Source organism: Hydra vulgaris, chromosome 04, assembly GCF_038396675.1.
Source record: "Hydra vulgaris chromosome 04, alternate assembly HydraT2T_AEP".
Classification (NCBI taxonomy): domain Eukaryota; kingdom Metazoa; phylum Cnidaria; class Hydrozoa; order Anthoathecata; family Hydridae; genus Hydra; species Hydra vulgaris.
This window is the reverse complement of record NC_088923.1, coordinates 18,697,654-18,720,000: the sequence shown is the minus strand read 5'-3', so window position 1 is coordinate 18,720,000 and position 22,347 is coordinate 18,697,654. Positions and strand designations below refer to the sequence as shown.

At 27.6% G+C, this 22,347-nt stretch overlaps 1 protein-coding gene across 1 annotated transcript in view; it reads right to left on the bottom strand.

Moving 5' to 3' along the window:
- The window catches only part of LOC101239061 (sialin), a 56,841-nt gene extending 35,217 nt beyond the window's left edge, over nt 1–21,624 (bottom strand). The window contains exons 1-3 of the mRNA XM_065795683.1: nt 21,399–21,624; nt 5,180–5,216; nt 1,112–1,311 (exon numbers count right to left, since the gene is read on the bottom strand). Of these exons, the coding sequence (XP_065651755.1) occupies nt 1,112–1,311; nt 5,180–5,216; nt 21,399–21,584 (423 nt within the window). The 5' untranslated portion in view covers nt 21,585–21,624. The remainder of the gene's footprint in view (nt 1–1,111; nt 1,312–5,179; nt 5,217–21,398) is intronic.
- Nucleotides 21,625–22,347: the final 723 nt, after the last annotated feature.

Genomic DNA, 22,347 nt, shown 5'->3' with positions numbered 1-22,347 from the left:
TTCTTTTTTATTTTTCTAATAGAACTCTAACAATTAAGGAACCAAAAAAAATTTAAATATGCTATATTTAAATTTTTTTTGTCTTTCATAAAGTATACACAAATATAAGAGGAGGTAGATTACCCAAAAATGTACAAATGAGTGCAAGGGAGGCTGTGTGTGATAAAAACACCCCCTACCTAAGACAGTACATTTGCGGTTTGACTATCTATGCAAAAGCCTAATTTCTTTTTTTTTTTAAACAAAAGCATTGAATTTCACGAGTTTAAAATTTTTATTATGTAACATAGATATCTCAAATTAACTAAAAGTTTTTTTGTTTTTAATTTTTTGAAGAACTTATGCGGAGAAGGGGTTAATTTTGTAAGAAATAATGTGCACTTACACAGAGGTAAGAGGGGGTTTGCTAAAGGCAAACAGAGGCATACAAGGGGGAAAGGGGTCATAAATCAGTAATTTTACTGCGCACACACTTTATAGATGCTCCTTTACAGTATTAAATATTGTTTAAACTTTACTTATATTATAGAATATTGTTTATTTATTATTGGTGATTTCTGTGGCATAGCTTTATATAGGAAAAAAACAACATTTTGTAGAGTGTAGAGGTCTTTGCTTGTTTTTTCAAATTTGTATTTTTCCAGATATTTTATTTTTTGATTTCACAATCTTTAGATTTGAAAAATATTTTGCAGCAACTTTTTTTTTTCATTTGTAGTCCTCTTGAGTTTATTAATATAAATTTTGAATATTTTTTTACAAACATCATTTGCATAAAATATTAGGTTTTAAAACTATTTTTTTTTAAAAACATGAATTCAAAACTGTTCAAATAGTTCCATTAAAATAAATTATCCTTCTCTTTAACATAACCACACTTTGTTACGTTATATTGATGTTAATGAATAAATAAATGCACACATAGAGATGTTTATAAAGATATAGATATAAAAACTAAACAAGTAAAGTTATGAGAGTATATATATATATATATGTATATATGTGTATATATATATATATATATATATATATATATATATATATATATATATATATATATATATATATATATATATATGAAGTATTCAAGAATTTATTTTAATTTATTTACCTGTGAAACACCACTTAAAGCTCTTGTAAAAATAAGAAAATATAAATTTGTTCTTGCAGCAACTGGTGTCAATAATGATAGAATTGAAGTTACAAATAAACCAATTCCAAAAACATATTTTGCACCAAACTTGTTTGCAAACACACCCCCAGCAAACTGTATGAGAAGATATCCATAAAAGAAAGATGACAAAATAACTCCTAAAAATGTCAAGTTTAATATTGCTATTTATAAAACTATTTAAATAAATTTTACTCTTTTGTGACAAATTTCCAATTAATACAATTCTAACACTTTCCAATTAATACAACTAATACGAGCTAAAAATATTTTTTTCAGGACTAAATATATATAGTATTAAATTGGATCTTATAGATTTTCATTATCTCATCAAATTGTTAGAAATCAATTAATACACGCTATTCTCAGCTTTACTTTAAAAAATTTTTTTTTATTATATGTGGTTGGATAGCTGGATAAGTTATTTGGTTAAAGCATCAAACGAAACATGTGTTGTTGAATAACATAAATGACGGTTGTCAGGGTGGCCAGCCACTTTGTACAATTAAATTCCCTGACTTTTCTCTGACTTTTAATACTTTTCCCTGACGCAGTTATATTTTTAAATGTATATATATACATATATATATATATATATATATATATATATATATATATATATATATATATATATATATATATATATTATATTCTTATACTATATAAGTTACCTAATCGTAATTTAAGCTTCAGACTTTACTATATCATTACTATGAAGTGATGTAAGCTTTATACTATTACTTTAAAATGAAAATAAATTAAAACAGCGGAGCAGCTTCAAAATTTATAAAAAAAATAAAGAGTTTAATAATAAACAAAACAGAAGTATAAAATAAATAACAATAGAATAAAATAAATATGCAAATGCCAATATATATGTTATATATTTGGTCCTGTTTTCCTAATATATTTTCAATAAATTTTGGATAGCTAATGAATAAATTTTTTTTGAAAAATGACAAAAGAGTAAAGATTTGAGCAAATTTTACAAATAAATATCTCAGTTGTTATGACTTTAAAATTAACATTTTATATGGTTTGATAAAATTTATTTTGCTTTTTAAAAATCTTAAATACTTCAAAACAAAAATATCTTTAAATTTAAGATAAAAAAAAAGGTAAAAAAAAAAGGTAGATATGATAAGAAGAAGACTAATGCGACAGTAGGTATGATAGGAAAAAGATTAATGGGATGGTAGGTATGATAGGAAGAAGACAAATGGGACTTGCTTATGATAGGAAGAAGACTGGGACTAATGGGACAAAAGTTAGGAAAGTTAGAGTTAGAGTTACTTAATGTAAACCAGATATATAATTTTTTTGAGATTAATTTTGTTGGAATTGAATCTTTACCAACATTTTTCCTGATAATTTTATGATTAACATTTGTTATTTCAGTAATACTGAGTGCAAATTACTCAACAATATTTTCAAAACTTGTAATATATTATTGAACAAGTAAGTATAAGCTTAATGATAAAACTATAGTTTTAAAGAATGTATTTAAAAAAAAATATTAAAATGTTTTAAAATGATTTAAGCAAGACAAGCATAGTTAAAATCAATCTAATAAAAAAACTCTGTATAGTACAGCATAGTTAATAGTGTATCTTTAAGTTTCATGTTTAAAGTAAATGTTTTATAACAAGATGTTTTTTAAAATTATGCAGTCTCTGACTTTTGGGAATATTATTAGTTGTGTTTTTATCATATTTTAAACAACTTGTAACACATCTTTTTGAAATACATTGAACCTTATTATGTCTGACAAAGAAGAAATTTAATAACAAAATACAACATATTTTGGTATTTAACATTGTTTCTTACAAATGAGATTTTAAACAAAATTTCTGACAAAAATTATTAAACACTATTACTTCTACAAAGAGGATATTTCTTTATTGAAACTGATATAAGTAAAAAAGTATTGCACTTATGATATTTAGTCTAAATGATGTTGCACTTTTGGCACCTAATTTTTATTTTTGAAAATTCGATAGCTGCGAATATTGGGGTGGATTTCTACGACAATACAATATTATTTTGTTTAGATATTTGTTGCCATGTTTTTTATTCACAAGTAAAATATGATGTTCTAGAGATTGCTTGTAATGCTTGCACATCAGGTTGTCTTGCTACTGAAAACATGTAACCCAGTACAACCTGTTTCATGTCCCACTGCTATGTAGGATATGCTATTTTAGGCAAAGGCTAGACTTTATATGCTAACTCTGGCTTAACACCCCCCCTGCCATGCGGGTCTTTGTTAAGTAAAGGCTAGAGATAGTTATGTCTTGATAAAAATATTTAACTAGGGCAGATGTTAAATGCATCTGGCTACTGACTTGTAGAAAGCCTCCTAGGCAAAGACTTAAGGGATAAACAGATTCTATCTTTTGATCAGCCTCACACCCTTTCTGTACCTATTAGACTGGCGTTGATATATTTTTATTACATTGTTTCCAGTTTAGGATGTTGAATGTGGATTTTCTTTACTCATTGCATGAATTTTGCTTGTGTTTCTGTTTTTATAAATTGTCAACTCATGCTATTATCTCCTGAGGGTACAGCTCTAAAACTCAGTTTTATGGTTCTAAGGCCGGCTGGTAGTCAGGTTTCCGAACTCTGTGGTAGCTCTCAGAGAGGATGATTCCATCAACAGCTGTAAAATATCAGAGTACTAACAGTGCTCTGTTGCGCATGGATGGTGTCCCTGTTCATACTTTTTTTTTACATCAACAACTGTAAAATATGAGACTACTAATAGTATCATAAACAATCATAATAATAGATTACTACTAGATTAAAAATCAATAACAAGCCTTCAGAAATGCGTGCGGTTTTTTGTTTTGTACGTCCACACATAAACATTTGATTTTAGACATTTTGGTCATGGCTGTTTGCAAATTTATTTATATTAAGCGTTGCAGAAAAAACTAAACTTCAAAAACAAAGCAAAACTAACAAAATAAGAAATTAAAACAAATTTAAATAAAAAAAAAATAATTTAAATAATTTGTGTGCTGTTTTTATTTTTATTTCTTTAGAGTGGTTATTATTTTTGGCATAACTTTTTTTATAATATAATTACGTTTATTTCTTTATATGCACGTTTAGCTTAGTTGGATTATTCATATACATCACACATGGAATGTGTGAAGTATATGAATATATATGAATGTGTGAAGGTTCAAATCCCACCACTGCCATTTTTTTAAAAATGTTTTTCTTTTAAATACCACTGGTCACATATTTGCACTGTAATCATTTATTTTTTTTTGCATATAAAAAATCTTTTTGCTGTATGTTATTGAATGAGACACATTACTTCACATTCAGATTTCTTATACTATTAAAGCCTTTCAGTGTATTTTTAAAGTAAGATGCACACACATATATACATAGTTTTCAAGCTTAAATTAGGCCATGCCATAAACACATTTTTCGCATAGCCTTAATTGTTTCATACCTTTCTATTCTTGTATGCTTTTTATCCCAAATCTTATAGCACTTTGTAATTTTGGATACCTGTTGCTTTTTAACATTCGACTCTTGGCGTTTTGTTCTATCCGCCTTTTCCTTTTTAATCTAGTTTTTTATTAATGAACAATAACATAATTATTGGTGAACAATTATTAATAATAATTATTAATTGTTATGCAATTATTAATAATAATTGTTAATAATTGTTTAAATATATTGAATAATAACAAAACTCAAAAAATCACATCATACTGAATAAGATTTAGCAGGAAACAAGTGAACAGAAATCTATTTTAACAAAAAAAGAAAAGTTTTTCTCTTTCATAAAAAAAAACATGCTTATAAGTGTTCTTTTTAAAAATTAAAGTAAACATAAAAAATAAAATATATATATAAATAAAATCATTTAATCAATAATTTTAAATATTAAAACTTTTAACTAATATCAATTTTACAGCACAAGTAAATTTTGATGGATTCAAACAAATAAAATATAACACAAATTTTTGAATTATTAATGTTTACCTTGTTGACTTTCAGACCATGTAAATTCTCCATCATGCTTAAACATAAAAAATAAAATTTATTATGCAAAACAAAATGTGACCTATCATATCAAAACAAGTAACCTGTTTGCTCAATGCTCAAAGTTTGATTTTAATGTAAATATGTTGGACAAATATATTTATATTTCAAATTTTATTTAACTTTTTACTTTTTGATAATATACTTTTAATAATTCTTATTATTTTTAAAAATTTCCTAGACAAAGTTATTTATTAAAAAAATCCATAAACACATTATTCTCAATAAAACAAATTTGAAACAGTGCACACATGCTCACCTGTATAATTTTGATATTTTGATAAAATGTTTTACATAATGTTCTTTTAATTTTTTAATGTTTTCTTAATTTAATTCAAAATGTCTTCCTTTAAAATAATTTTAAAAGACATTTTTAAAACCATGTTTAAACTAGTTAAAAGATAATGTGGTATCCATTAAGTGCTTGAAAACCTCAGAACCTTATGTCAAAAGTTATCACGGTTAGCAAGGATCCTGATAATGCCAACATAGCTGACCCAAGAACGATGCTTATAGAGGGTGATAGCATATACATTAAGGTACCTGGTCGCAGGGTTGGACTGGCACTGAGGGGGCCGGGGAGGGGCATAGATGAAGCTCTAATTGGTAGCAAAAAATTTAGGAAAAATACGTTAAGCCCTTTATCACATTTTTTCTTAAAAGGGTTTAGGAAAATAAAAAGTGATGCATATTTACAAAAATTAGTTATTATTAAGTTGTATTTTTGTGTTTCATTTATGTATCTTGATTTATAGAGAGGTCCATGACCTTTAGACATAGCAGAGGCCCAGGAGGGAAATACCCCCAACCTCGCTCACCAGTCCGACCCTGCCCTTTGGTGCAAATACTAAAATCTTTTAATTTCATCCGCAGAAAATAATTTAATTTGAATGTTCAAAGTAAGTGTAATTTTGACTTTAGTGTGCGACAATAAAAACATCTGTAGTATGAGAACCACTACATATAACTTGATAAAAATAGGTGCAAATATAGCATATGGCCACATCAAACTCTGGGTCATTCCATATCAAATCACCTAATGGTCCCCAGGGTACCACCTCAAATTTGATTCAAATTTTGACCACCCACAGCTTTTATGAAGAAAACGCAATCCTGAAAAGTTCAGCTTGATTGACTGAACTGTTCAAAAGTTATAATTGAATTAATATTGAACAAAATCAGAAAAATTTGAGTATCTGGAGCTTATAGTAGATTTTTTTGATTTTTACCAGATCATAACTTTTTAAATAAAATAGATGACCTGAAATTTTTTAGGGTAATAGTTTTTTACCCAAATTATCTATTTTTGTAAGTGTTTTAGACTAATTTTAAACAGTTTTTGAGTTCTTGCACCTCAAAGTTGCTAAATAATGCAATATTAGAAAATTTTTTGGAAACTTTAATGTGCTACTTAATGTGTTCAATACCAACAGACAAGCTGTGTCAATTTTTTGTTACTTTTGTATACTTAGAGTAAGCACTTGCGGAAAAAATTAACATGTGTTAAAAGTTATTTTAGCACTTGCAGCAACCAGTTAAAATATCACTTTTTTTTAAAAATACGATAAATTACATTCACTTTGTAGACATAGAAAGTAACATGGATAGTTAAAATAAATTATGAAACTTTTTAATGGGAAGGTTCTATATATATATACACAATCACCAAAAAAAATGTAAAGACCTATACTCTATCTTTTGACATGATTGTAGCCCTATGACTTGGGTGTATATTTTTATTTTTTCCCTAAATAAATGTAATCAGTTTATACTAAAATAAAATTATCAGTGTCTTAACCTAATTTATTTGATATGATTTTATAATATGTATTTGTTAAATTTTATGCATATAATATAATTATAATGATATAATTTTCAGATGGTTATAATTTTCACATGGTTATAATTTGAGTGTAAAATACTTCAATCGCTTCAAGAGTTTGTATTAAAATCTAAATCTGCACAGTATTTTCTGGATTTTAATATTTAAATTTTTAATATTGCAAGAACTAAAAAGTAAAAGTTTTGTGTATGCAGAAATAGTTATATGTAGAAATAGTTTACTGGTTGCATTTTAGACAGTTTTAATCACATTTATACTTGAGATTTCATTTTTAAGATTTTATTACTGGAAAAATATAAAAGTTTATTTTTAGATTATGATACATGTCTAATCCCTCTTTTAAATGAAGATTTATCCAATCTTTATTTAAAACTCTTCTTGAGTGGGCAGAGTTTGATTTGAGTTGTGTGGGAAGAGTTGTGTGGGATTGAGTTGATTTGAGTGTGTGGGAAGAGTTGTGTGGGATTGAGTTGTGTGGGAAGAGTTTGAAAAATGAAGATTGTGATAAAATGTCATATTGTAGAATGGTAGGACGAATAAGACTAAAAGATACTGATATTAAACTTTTAATGCAAAGGATATGATACACATTTAAACCAAATGAGGAGATATGTTTTCACCATGAAAAAGCCTATATTCCTAGATATGAAGCACTTTAAAAATACTGTTGTGATCCATTTAAAGTCCACAAGAAAAAAATTAACAAGGGATTGTGTAAAGTCATATCAACATGTAACATATCAATAGCAAATCAACTTAAGATCAAATCTGGTCAAAAAGTTTGTACTAACTGAATGAATGAATTCAAACTTGAAAAAATTACAGAAAGTAGTCAAGATGAAGCTGCTCAAGGAGATTTGAGTTGTTCAGACCTTGACAGTTCTTAATAAGAGTGTGTCTTTATTGGAAATACCTCCACTCAAAAATGTAAGAAGACGCGAAAAATTAGGATATGGAAAGCAAAAAGCTAAAAAAATTGCAACAAGTATGACAAATCTAGTAGTGTCAGCATTGGATATAGACCCAAAAGATAAAGTATCGGAAAAAGAGCAAAAATGTATAAACTGTAATGATATAGACCAACTGTTAGATGCAATAAAAAATAAAATGAAAAAAAGGAAGAAAAAGTTCAACTACTAACACTAACTTCTGATAGTTAGTCAATTGAAAAAACTTGCAAAATATTTTCAGAACATCTTGTTAAAAAAGCTCAAAAGTTGAAAAAAATGAAAAAGGAATACTTGCTAAACCTGAGGCTAAAATAAGACAGTCTTTGAAAGACATTGTTAAACAAAAAGTCATTGAAATTTATGAATCTGTAGAGTTCCCATGACAATGTCTAGGAAAAAAAGACTATGTTTCTGTGTGTATAAGTAATGTAAAAGTTTATAAACAAAAGTGGTGCATTACAGTTGATAGTAGTGGAAGTCACTCAGTTTGCGTATGTTCTTATTATCAAAAACTAAGTTGATGCACGCTGCTTTAACTAAATAAAACAATTAAGGGTGTCGACAGACCGAACCGCACTTGTCACAATCCAAACAAGCATTATTGAGTTTATTGAAACTTAAAGTGAAACTTTGCATGATCTTTGTCACCATCACTTTATCAAAGAAGCACAATCCTCCTGCTTATCAGAGGCAAAAAGAACATTAGATCAACAACATGTACCATCTTGAAGATCACAGTATAAATGCTGAGCACCACTTCTTTGCTACACCTTTTTTGTTTTTGTTTTTTTGTTATTCACCTCCTCAAGGCCGAGAAGGCCACTACAGATGAGGAAGCTGCTTAATAGTGGTTATAACCCTCGCTGAAACTCTATAACTCCGAAACACGAACCTTGACGAACAAGGCCGCTGTGCAGAGAAGCAAGTTGAATGCGGTACTACCAGGGACGTGGTGGAGATCGAACTCGGAACCTCTTGCTTATGAAGCGAGCGCTTTACTACTACACCACTACCGCATTACCACTACACCACTACCGCATTAGCGCTTTACCACTACACCACTACCGCATACCTCCCATGGCAAAAGTCTATGCGATGGAATCACATAGACTTTTGCCATGGGATGTAGCAAAGAAGTGATGTAGTATTTTTGCCAATCAACTTATTTCTCCCAGCAGCGGCCTTGTTTGTCAAGGATCGTGTTTTGGAGTTATAGAGTTGGAAGAGGGTTATAACCACAAGTAGCCTCCTTATCTGTAGTGGCTGTCTTGGCCTTGGGAAGGTGAACTACAAAAAAAAAAATCAATAAAAAATCAAAAAAAAATCGGAGGAACTATAAAAAGAGAAGCAGCAAAAGCGAGTCTACAAGCAGCAAATGCAAACTAGATTCTCTCACCAAATGAACTGTTTACATGGGCTAAATTATTTTATATTTCAAGTGATAATATCAATAACCATGAAACTTATTTTAACCTAAAGAAACAATATGAAAAGATGAGCACAGTCCCAGGCACAAGAAGCTATCACAGTTTTGTACCAGATGGAGAGAAATTATTTTTATGGAGAATATCTAGCATTACTGTCTGTGATACCCATTTGCTGAATAATATTAACTTGGCAAAAAAAGATCCTTTAAACTTTCAACCTGGTAAATACATTGCATGCTTTAACGATGATGAATGGTACATAGGGCTTGTACTTGAGATTTGTAATGAAAACCAAGATGGTAATGTAAAATTCATACATAGAAAGAAATTAAATTTAAAATGGACTAATGATGCACAATCAAGTCAATATTGGGTTCCATTTGGCAAAGTAATATGTCAAATAAGTGCTCTATCCACTTAGGGAAGAAGTGCTTGTGACTACAAATTTGCTAATAATGATTATGAAAGTATTATGAGTTATGTAAATCAGAGAGAAATTAGTGTACTTGTGTTTCATGTGTATATAGATTTCTTCTTTCAGCATTTTTTACTTTTTTTAAAGTATAATTGAACTTGCGCTATTAGGTATCCTTTTAAACTAAAAAAGCATTGCATTCAAAATGCTTAAATTATGCCGTAAGATAGAGTTTAGATCTTTAAATTTTTTTTGGAGATTGTCTATAAATAGAACCTTGCCATTAAAAAGTTTCACAATTTATTTTAACTGTCTACACTACTTTCTATGCCTACAAAGTGAATGTAATTTATCGTAATTTTTTAAAAAAGTGATATTTTAACAGGCTGCTGCAAGTGCTAAAATAACTTTTAACACATAATGTTAATTTTTTCCAAAAGTGGTTACTCTAAGTATACAAAAGTAACAAAAAATTGGCACAGCTTGTCTGTTGGTATTAAACTGTAGCACATTAAAGTTTCCAAAAAAATTTCTAATATTGCGTTATTTAGCAACTTTGAGGTGCAGGAACTCAAAAACTGTTTAAAATCAGTCTAAACACCTACAAAAAAAGATAATTTGGGTAAAAAACTATTACCCTAAAAAATTTCAGGTGATCATCTATTTTATTTAAAAAGTTATGATCTGGTAAAAATCGAAAAAATTTACTGTAAGCTACTGATACTCAAATTTTTCTGATTTTGTTCAATATTAATTCAATTATAACTTTTGAACGGTTTGGTCAATCAAGCTGAAATTTTCAGGATTGTGTTTTTTTCATAAATGCTGTGGGTGGTCAAAATTTGAAGCAAATTTGAGGTGGTACCCTAGGGCACTTTAGAAAAACTAGGTGATTTCATATGGAATAACCCCTCTGGATAAAATTTCAGCCGGATTGGTTTACTGGATAAGAATTTATGTCAGTTTTAGTTTATATTTTATTAGTTTTATGCTACTCAGACCACTAAATATTACTGAATACTGTGATATTCGATCACTATCAAAATAAGTTACATGAGTGTTCTACTTTGTAATATCAACAATTTTTATTATAATGTTATATTGCTGCATGTACCATTTTCATTCTATAGTCAAAAAAATGGCTTTGCTATTTAAAGCATGGTTTGAACCGGCTTAAGGATTAGGGTGCATTGAAAAAATAAAATTTGAATTCTTTATCTAATAGCTATAAAAAGTTGTCTTTTGCTTTAAAATTATCAAACTCCAAAAAAAAATTAAAATAATCATAGCCTTTAGGTGCCTAAAGAGGGAAAGAGCCAAAAAGTTCTTAAAAATTTTGTTTTTTGTTCCTTGAATTTTATAAAAAATTTTATAAAATAAGTATTGGCAAAGTAATTTATAGAAAAAAAAAAAAAAAAATTAAAATGAGTTCTTGGCTCCCAAATAACACTTTTGGGAAACCTGAAAATTATTTTAAAGTTTTATTAATTTTTTTTTATTCATTTTGAAATTAAAATTTAAAAACTATATTGCAACTTTATACTATTATAGTTTAAATTATTTTTTTGTTTAAAATAATTGAATTTACAAAAAAGTTTTTTTAAATCATAGTCTTCAGGCAAATGGGGTATTTAGGGTGTTACACTTCCACCAGTTATCATTAAGTAAGACCTTTTAAAATTTTCAATTATTTTAGCAAAATCCAGCTGAAGAATAAATTCAAAGCTTTTACAACTAAATTGAAACTTTTGAATGCTTCAGTATGTGAAGATGGGAATAGAGTTTCCATCAGCAAGTTGCTGGAGCACATCCATATTTTTAAGAAGCTTCCTGCATTCATTTCCTTGAACTGGCCCCTACGATATGGCTCAGTTGATGTGGAAGGCAGCTGGCCACTTAACAGTTTTTACCCAAGCAGTTTTAACTATCTTGAAAAGATGATTGACAAAACATTGTCAGGCCTACTGATGATTGGCTTTCGAATGACATTGCCAAACAACTTTGCACGAATAAGAACCCCGCCAGATTGCTGAAAAGACTCAAGGATAGATTTGATTGAGCCCAGCGTTTACAAGTTTCCATATTTGGCAAGACACTTAAATTAAACATCAAAGAGAATAAAACAGCAATATTTGAAGAAAGGAAACTAATACTATACGAAATAGAACAAAAAAAATTGAAAATTAAGAAAAGAAAAATGTCAAAAAAAATACACACCTAAGTATTTTACTGTTTTTGTTTTCTTTTTTTTAAAGACTTTTACTGTGTTTTTTTACTGTTTTACTGTTTTTTTGTTTTCTTTTTTTATTTTTGTCTGCCAAAATTAATAAAAGTTGAGAAAGAAAGCAGATAAGAATATAACAAAAACAAAAATATTTTTAGGTATAGAATTTATTTGAGACTTTTGTCAGTCAGTATATTAAGGAAATACTTTATTATTTAAGCTATAAATAAGGACAATTTTTAAATTTCTTTTTCAAATGTTTTTGATAAACTACTTTACTGTTTTTATCAATGTCTGAAAAAGCAAGGAAAGCAAGAAAACTAATTGCTATTTATTTTTTAAATGAATATTTTTTTATTTTTAAACAAATTTTTCATGTAAAATAATAAAAAGTCATTAATAATAATGTTCAAATATAAAATATTTGGTTGTTTTTATTACCCCTATTGAAATAGTCTGCAATTGATTCTTTAATTTGTGCATTTAAAGCAGATGAACTTTTATTATCAACACTCCGAAATCTGCATTGTTATATTACTGAACTTTTCAAACAAAAGGTCTTATATATATCTATATTTATATGTTTGGTTAAAAGTTGGTTGCCCCTTCCCCTTTGATTAGGGGTGACACTAATCAAAGGGGAAGGGGGCAACCAACTTATAAGATACAAGCATTCATTATCTAGCACGAAACATACATAATTCATTTTCTAATGAATATACAGTTAAGGCCATTAGACCTTTATTGCATTTTTTCATGCTTTCATAAAATTTCCATAAAATTCAAATTTTAATAGTGACTATCAAAAATGTGTGCCAGATTTTGCAGCAAATATACAATGTAATGTTCTTAAATGGGAATTAACAAAAATTAATTATATTACTAAAAGTTGGTTATCCCCTTCCCCTTTGATTAGTGCTTCCCCAAACCCCCTACCCCACACCTTATTGAGTGAGAGGGGGTCCAGACCACATATTGACCACTAATTACCTATAATAAAATAGAATTTAAAGAAATATTGGTTTCATTTTGAAATTTATTTAGATACTTAGATATTAAGTATCTAAATATCTAAACTAATTTAGAGACTTTTATTTGAACAATAACGAAGGTCTCTAAAAAGTTACTGCCTCCTTTATTTGTGCCCCTGTCTACTATAAAGACCAGATCAAATTTAAAAATGCTGGCATTTTTGGTGTGAGTTCGACAAGTTTATAATGTTTGCATTTTCAGATAGTTGGGTCTAATGGTCTTATATGCTTTTAATCTTAGATCAAAACAAAGTGTTAGAAAAATTTACAAGCATCTCAAAATGGCTGAAAATTGGACTTTTTAGGCGAGTGGACATTTTGCTTTTAGATATATTTAAGTTTTAAACTGCAACTTGCAAAAGTTGCAGTTTAAAACTTAAATATATCTAAAAGCAAAATGTCCACTGCAAACTACAGATAGCAAAATGTCAACTGCAAACTACAGTTAGTTTCATTTTAACATATTTTAGCAATTTTATGATTTTTTCCAAAGTTGAGGAGGTCATATTTTTTTTCTAATTTAAAACAAGTTAATAAAAAACACTTCTTTAAAGAGAGAACTATCCAGAAAATAGTTCTAGAAAAAATGAGACACTTGTTGAAAGTGAGAAAAAAGTTATACTGCTCTAAAGTAGTCTGTTTTGACCATTTGTAAATCGAGGGGGCCACTGTGTCATGTTTCTAAGGCTATAATTTCTGAACCGTTGTTTTTAGAAGTCTAAAATTTCAAACTTAACCTATCTACATAATGCACATAACAACATGTAAAAATCAGGAAAATCAGTGATGGTGACCCACAGGCGATTGGTTGAAATGTAATGATTTGACCCTATATATATATAATTTTTAGGGTACTTGCCAGTTTGATTTTGGGCAACTTTAAATGCCTGGCGTGGACCTTAAAATTTATCCTATAAAATTTTTAATTCTTTTAAATAATATATGTTGGATTGAATATTAATTCCATAAAAGGAACATGTTGAAAAAATTAAGATACGTCTTCGAGTTATAAAATATGCCACCAAGTAATAAAATAGGTCTTCGTAAAGAAAAATTCTTTTTTCGATTCGTGAGTTCAATTTCAAAAATTGATAAAATATGAAACGCCCTACAGAGCAATCGTTATGTTTATTATCTCTAGTAATTTGTCTTAACGTTGAAAATTGGGCAATGTAACGGAAACAATTTAAGACAGGCATTAAGTATTGTATATACATTTAAAAAAAAAACCATGGTATTCTTTTATTAAATTTCTTCCACCATTACAAAAATTTTTAATTAAATAATATATTTTACAAATAAATAGAAATTTATTTTCTGATTTTCTTATTATATAAGTACTGAATAAGTATTAAGAAAAATCATTAAATATAGCAAAAACATTATTGTTAATTTGTTTTTATTCAAGAAAACGTAAGAAAAAAAATTAACAAAGTTTATTTTTGTATAAAAATAATGAATAAATTGTAAAAATAATGAATAAAATGTAAAGAATAAATTTCGTAAAAATAATAAATAAATTGCATATCAAAACTTTCAATTGCTGTTATAAAATATGTTTTTTGCCTCCTCTTTTATCAAATTCTATAGCTAAAAAATAGTATTATTTTTTAATAGTATTATAATAGTAAGTTGTATAGAAATTTCTTTTTTTTTTAATTATTAAATTTTTCTAGTTTATTTAATTTAAATATGATATTTCGTTACAATTTAGTTTCCTTTTTTTTTGTATTAAATTTTTCTAGTTTATTTAATTTAAATATGATATTTCGTTACAATTTAGTTACCTTTTCTTTTGTATTGGTTGTTATTTTTTTTCAGTAGATAAGTTTAGCTTTTTTCCAAAAATTATTGAAATGCTTTAAAAGTTAAAAAATGTGAACTGTCATGGTCATAGTGCCTAAAAAAATTACTTTAAACATGGACGAACAAGGTGTGCTACTGCACATGCTTTATGGGAAGGCCTATGGAAGGAAAGAGCACATCTTAAGAGATTCTTATAAAAATTTGGCTCTACCATCTTGCTGGTTGATGTTTGGCTTACAGTTCTAACCATTGTTTCATAGTCTCAAATTTAATTGTTAACAAGAGCTAGAGTGGTCAATTTTGGAGCACTTGATAGTGGCTGGGCTATATACTACTTTGACCTGAAACCAAAACATACATATTTCATCTTTCTTTTAAACTTTGTTTAGAAAGTTTAAAACTTTAAAACTACTTTTTTTTATAGTGATTAAAAACTTGTTAAAAATATACTTCCTGAAACTAATCTTGTCTCTTTTTTTAAATATTTCCTCTGAATATATATGTAAAATTTATTTAAGAATAATTTTTTATCTGGGGTTTTTGTAAGTAGAGGCTCATCAGATTCTTTATCAAGTTGAATAGTTCCTTCAAGGGATAATTCTATATTGAAAATAACTTGAAATGCAATTTGTTCAGCTGCTTTGGCATCTTTTGCTGCTAAAGATTTAAGGTTTTCTCTAAACTTTATTTGAGTGCATTGGCGAGGCAAACCTTTTCCTCAAGGGTAGAAGCTAAGCTGCAATGTACATCTGGTTCTTTCACAATGGTGGTTTGCTCTACAAGAGAATGTTTTTCTTGCAGCTTTGGACAACCAAATTGGCAGATTGAGCAATAGCACATTTGTGTTTCAGGTCTCACTTGTATTGAATTGAAGTTAAACAAAGGAGGAAGTATAACTTCTTTTTCCACTTGTTTCCGGCGCAAAATTGTTCTAGAAGGTGCGCAGAGTCCTTGTGGTACATAAGAATCACTGATATTGATCTTTGTCTTGTACAGTTTATATATTCTATTTGCATGGAAAGCAGTAAGCTACCTTAAACATTTTTTCAGACAGAGCAAGCATACAAGTTTTGATTTTGATTGTAAACCTTTGCTTGATTTGGTATGTGGCAATTCACTATATCCAACTTTACTAAATCAAACTATCTCTTTTACAAATTTTAACCTGAATTTATATTGGATAACAATCCATTCGTATACCTATCAATATTAATTACAAACGATTAAAATCAAGGAAAGAATTACTTAAATTACAAGGAAATAATTTAAATTCATGACACTTGTTATGCTTATTGACAATTTAGATCAGATTTTATTTGATGACACATTCCTACAAAAGATTTGTACTGCTCTTCAAACGACTATTCTCTATTTCATAAAATTTTCCTCTTTTTTACTATCTAAATTTTTATACTTTTATATGTAGGTATCTTATTATATATTAGGTATATTATTTTACAACAATTTTTTAACATTTTCATGCATTTTGATAGTAGTTTATACTTAGAAAATGGGTCAAATTATTATATTTCAATCAATTTGAAGAAAACTTTGTGGATCACCATCTCTGATTTTCCTGATTTTTACATATTGTTATATGCATTATGTAGATAGGTTAAATTTGAAATTTTAGACTTCCAAGTACAATGGTTCAGAAATTATAGCCTTAGAAATATAACACAGCTTGCCCCCTCAATTTACAAATGGTCGAAACAGACTACTTTAGAGCGGTATAACTTTTATCTCAATTGCAACAAGTGTCTCATTTTTTCTAGAACTATTTTCTGGAAAGTTTTATTTTTAAAAAAGTGGTTTTTATCAACTTTAATATATTAAAGAAAATTATGACCTCCTCAACTTTGGAAAAAGTACTCTAATTGCTAAAATATGGCTAAAAATGAGACTTTTTTCAAACCCGGCCCTGGCTAAACTATAAGATTTAGCAGGGGTTGATTGCAGAGACTAGAAAAAAATTTATAATACTTTATATATTATAATTTTATGCTTACATTTACTATTTATTAAATACTGGCATATATTTATATATTTTCAAACTCTAATTTACTTCCAACAAGATTGCAAGCAACCACTGTTAAGTAATGAGTTACTTTAAGATAAAGAATAAGTAGAAATACTAGGAAATGGTTAACTGGAGTCTTGAAAAGTTATAGGTTGTATATAAAAGAAAAACATGAAGATGGCTAATAGTTCTAAGTTTTTTGAAGTGCAAGGAAAAAAACTGGATTAACAAAAGTTTTTACAACATGAAAGGGACAGATACAGTAAATGGATGCAACATGTTGAGTAAGTAGCATGCAAGAATATGTTTTGGTTTATTGTAATAGAGACGAAAGCTTGTTTGAACATTGACCATGATTGTATTTGTAGAAAAAAATAAATAAATGCAACCTTACAACAATGAAAAAGTGGCTCAAGCTTGTCAGATAAAGCAGGTCTAATTTATCATTATTATTTTTTAAAATGTTAATTCACTGCCTCAAGGCTGAAAATGCGACTACAGATGAAAAGGCTACTTAATTGTGGTTATAACCCTCTCTCAACTATATAACTCCAAAACACAAACCTTGACAACCAAGGCCACTGCACAGAGAAACAAGTTGAGCACGGTACTACCAGGGACGTGAAAGGGATTGAACTTGGTACCTCTCGCTTATGACGAGAGTGCTTTACCACTATACCATGACCACTTTACATTTACAATGTGCTTTTAGACTTTGTCTGAGAGTAAGAGGGTTGTTATTCATCAATATAGGAATACCAACATTATTGCAATATTTTTTTCTGTAAATAAATGAGTTTTGTTGTCTAACAAAAACTGCAGATTTTAAGTCAAGAATTTAAATCCATAAGCCTCAGCAAGCCTTAGGCTGTTACAGAAGAGAGATCAGATTAAAAATCAGCTGCTTGTTCTAAGCAATCAAAAAGTGAAAAATTTTTTCAAGACAAGAGTTGTGTTGTCAAAAAGTAGATCCACTTAAATAAAGTTGAGTCGTCAACAAATAGAGCCTCTTTAGATGTTAAATTATCATGAAGATTGATATTGTAGATAAGAAACAATACAGGAGCAAAGTTCAATATTTATAATACCATTATTAAAAAGCTCTCTATTAATGAGGAATTTCCTATGCCTTTTAAACCATCTATAGCACTTATTGTTATATACTTCAGTACTTTCAGTATTATTTGGGATGATATTAGTGACACTTTTGGTTCTATTTCTAAAACTGTTATTTTTTCCTAAAGTATTATTATCATTTGAATCATCTGTGAGTTTGATGATAAAAAAAAGTAATGTTTTCAATTTTAGTTTTATTTATTGTGAAGTATATTTAAACCAAATAATGGGGTATTAAAACAAATATAATCTGATAAAATAAATGCAGTTCTTTGTGAGTATTTATAATGCAAATGTTGACAGACAGATGATTTACATTCAAATTTTAATTTCATTAGTTCAAAATAAACACACTACAACTAAAACAGTCATTTTTAAAGGGTTATTTCAATTTTTAAACAATTAACGATCCTTTTAAACATCCTTTTAAATATAGTTTAGTTCTGGATCTGCTGATATAGCAACTAATCATCTCTTTTTATTTTTTTAGGACTCAGTTAATTTTAAAAAATGGTTACACTTTGTAACTGTTCTGTGCAAGATAGAGCCTAAATCTTTTCCTTTGTAGTTTTTATTGTAGTTAGTATTTTATCATTATTGTGTTTTAAAAAACACAAAAGTGAAAGTAAGCAACCCAGTAGGTACTAGAACTATCAAAATTAAATCAATCAACCTTTTCAGGATTAAATCAATCAAAGAGTCAAACAACTGATCTCAAATAGTCTTTATATAATTTTATACTTATAGATTTAATGCATGTAACATTTAACCAGGCAACTATTTTAATTAAAACTATTTTGCAACTTTGTGGCATTCTTTATGCTTTTTCAGAAAATCCGCAGTTTTCTTCCTTATATGGTCACAATATCTGTAACAATATCTTCACTAATTTTCTTATCTTGAAACATCATTTTTGAATCTCTTTTTCTATCTTTTTTAACCATTTACATTTTTAATCTTGATGAATTAGAAACTAATAATAGCAGTGACAGTAATGTTTAGTTGATTTTTTGTAATAATAAAGTTACTGCTATAGTAAGGCAACATTGTCATAAAAAATGAAATATGGATTTATTACACAATTAGGGGCAGAATGAATGACATTGTGTGTCTAGTAAACAGATACCATGTGTCCAGCTTAAATCCTGTAGATAATAGCAACATGATTTTTTAATTTTTATGTATAGAAATAGTTATTATAGGAATTATTATTACTATAACTTTAGTTATTATTATATATACATAGGGATGGCAATCCCGGGATCCCAACATCCTGTATTTCTGTACAAATTGTTTGTCCCAAAATCCCAGGTCTAGTCTTCAAAATTTTCTGGGATTTCGAGATTGTCTTTAAAAAAGTAAAAATACAAAAAGTTTCAGCTTAATTTGTAATTAAGAAATTTAGACATCATAAAATGTAAATATAGGCTTTGGAATTGTAGCTGCTTATCCTTTTTGCAATGTTTTCTTTTTATTCTCCTCCTTTCTGTATTATATCAAAAATGCTAACTAAAAACATTATTGCTTATTTGCAATATTGTACTATATAAACATTTTTTATGTTTAATTGTACATATTTTGTACGATTAGACAACTAATGAAGTTATCCAAATACATAAGGTTTATTAAATAAACTTTAGTTATAGTTATTTTAAGTAAAAATTGTTTTTGAAGAGAAAGATTATATCCGAGATTCAAATGATTCATTGTTAGTTAATGAAACATCTAGAGTTAAGATTAAGCACTAAATAATTGGTTATAACAAAAAAAGTCAGGAAAATTATAAAAATGTTTACAAGGTCCCCAAACAAAAAATGAAAATTTTTTGTTTGGGGACCTTTTAAACATTTTACAATTTACAAAAGTACGTAAAAATTAAGTTTAGAAAGATCATCCATTTAATCATGGATTGCAAAACCTGATGGAGCAGCTTAAATGAGAAGTTAAAATTAAAAAAATTATTGTTCTAAAAAGGCACTTCTAGATTTAGAATTGGATTCTAACATCGATGATTCAATTAAAATAAATGAGAAAGAATGTAGAATTATATCTGATTTAGTTGTACTTTTACTCCCAATAAAATGGAAGCACTTTGTCGACAAGACTTAACTTTAATTTCTTCTGACTATGCATAAAAGTTTATGTTGACAATAATAAATGAGCAACAATCTGAAATCAGAAAACAATTGTACCATGCTTAGAGTCACCGAACTTAAGAGAACACCGTTAAGGAGCTTAGTATATCTTCATGGCCAGGTACTTTATAAAAAATTCCAGAAGTTTTTCTTTTTGTGATAAACTTGATAAAGTGTTCAAACTCGGCAGATATAATAACAGCAGCAGACTTGAGTAGAATAATGTCAAAACAATTAAAATGATTTAATTAAATGAAGTGATGGAAAAAAGATTAGTAGCAATACAAACACAAAATATTAATATAAAAAAATAACTTGCAAAATTCAAAAAGAAACACTGTTATTTGAAAGTAGTAGCTTATGATTAGATCACCTTTAAAATATGGTTATATATTATCAAGACAGCCAATAAGTATGGATTTCGAAAAAGCATTCTCAGTTTTTATGTTCAAAAAATCAAATATGATTAAGCAATGAAATGATTGGCACATTGATTTTTTAGGGTAGCAAAAACAAAAAACTTTCAAAAAAAAATATAACTCATGCATATTTATGCATGTTCATATCATTTTCAGTTATTATTTTTATTTATACTGTTATCATTTAAGGTATTGTTTTATAATTTGAATTAATTAGGTTCATTAATGAATGAAGTACTTTATCTATATCATAATTAAATTAATCACTTTTACGTATTTGATAAGTACTTAAAACAATAGTTCTTCTTATGCTTCTCTTTCTACAATTGTGTTTTTTTTTATTTAACCCCAGGATACCCCTGGATTTCCGGGGACAACTTTTTCAATCCCGAAATCCAGGGATTGAAAATGTCCGGGATTTTTGTCATCCCTATATATACATAATAATACAATCATTATGTTTCATAGTAGAATCAGTTTAAATAATAAGATATTTTAAAATGGTTTTAAAACTATGTGAGCAATCTATCAAAAAAGTTTGTGTCAAGCAATAATTGGCTTCAAAAGTATTATAAATACAAAACTTGTCTAAATACATGTTTCAATATTTAAATTCTTAAAAAATTCATTAGAATCAATAGTTTTAAAAAAAACTTAAAATCTAAACACAAGTAACTCACAACATGAATAATTCAGATTGTTAATGCAACATCCCTGGGTGAATTATAAATAAAAAAACATTTCAAAATATATATGAAACATAATATACTTACATGCTTAGTTTCATTTTTATAAAAATCTTGTTTACATTCATTATTTAAAACTTTATTATGCAGTTTTGATGTCTTAACCATAGCAACTAATGCAACACTCAAGTTTGCTCGCATTGTATACATGATAAAGATAGCAAAGTGCCCCAAAACAGCAACCACATATCTCTTTGGAATGTAAATGGACATAACATCCAAGAAAAATCAAAACACTTTAATGTCAACTACTATGAAGAAGCAAAGTTAAAATATTTGTATGAAATGAATTAATATAAATATAACATAACAAAGATAAAGTTAATTAAGAGTAGAAAAAACAATTGTATAATTGATTGAATAATCTACGAATGAAGCAAAGTTTATTATTACTACATTAAACTAATCATATTACTTTAAAACACTTAATTAAACAAATGCAAAAAGAGTGCGGTGTTTTAAAAAAAAAAATTGTTTTCAATTATTAAAACATTTTATTTTTTTGGTCTTCATTTAAACTTATCAGTTTGCATAAAAAGTTTTAACATTTAAGAATTTAAATAACTATAATTTAAAATTTATCAAATGAAATTAAATATTTTAAAAGCAATATAAAAAAATATTTTTAAAAATGCTTTTGATAAATATTTTAGAAATAGCTCTGAGAAAATTGAAAGCACTCAAAAATGGTCCTGACAATAATAGAACTGCAACAAATAATATGGGTAATGTCAAACTAAAAAGGTATCAGCATGAAAAGAAATTTGATTAAATGCCATTGCAAAATACAAAGTTTGCAGAATTTTAACACAATGTAGCAAACTTTGCATTTAACAAAGAATTTCAGACAACTTTTTTTTTAAATCTTATTCAAATTTCGGTAATATATTTATCGCTGTTTTGTAACATAAACCAATAAAGAAATAAGTAATAATAAAAGTTTAATTTACCATTAAAACAATCAAAGTAATAAAAT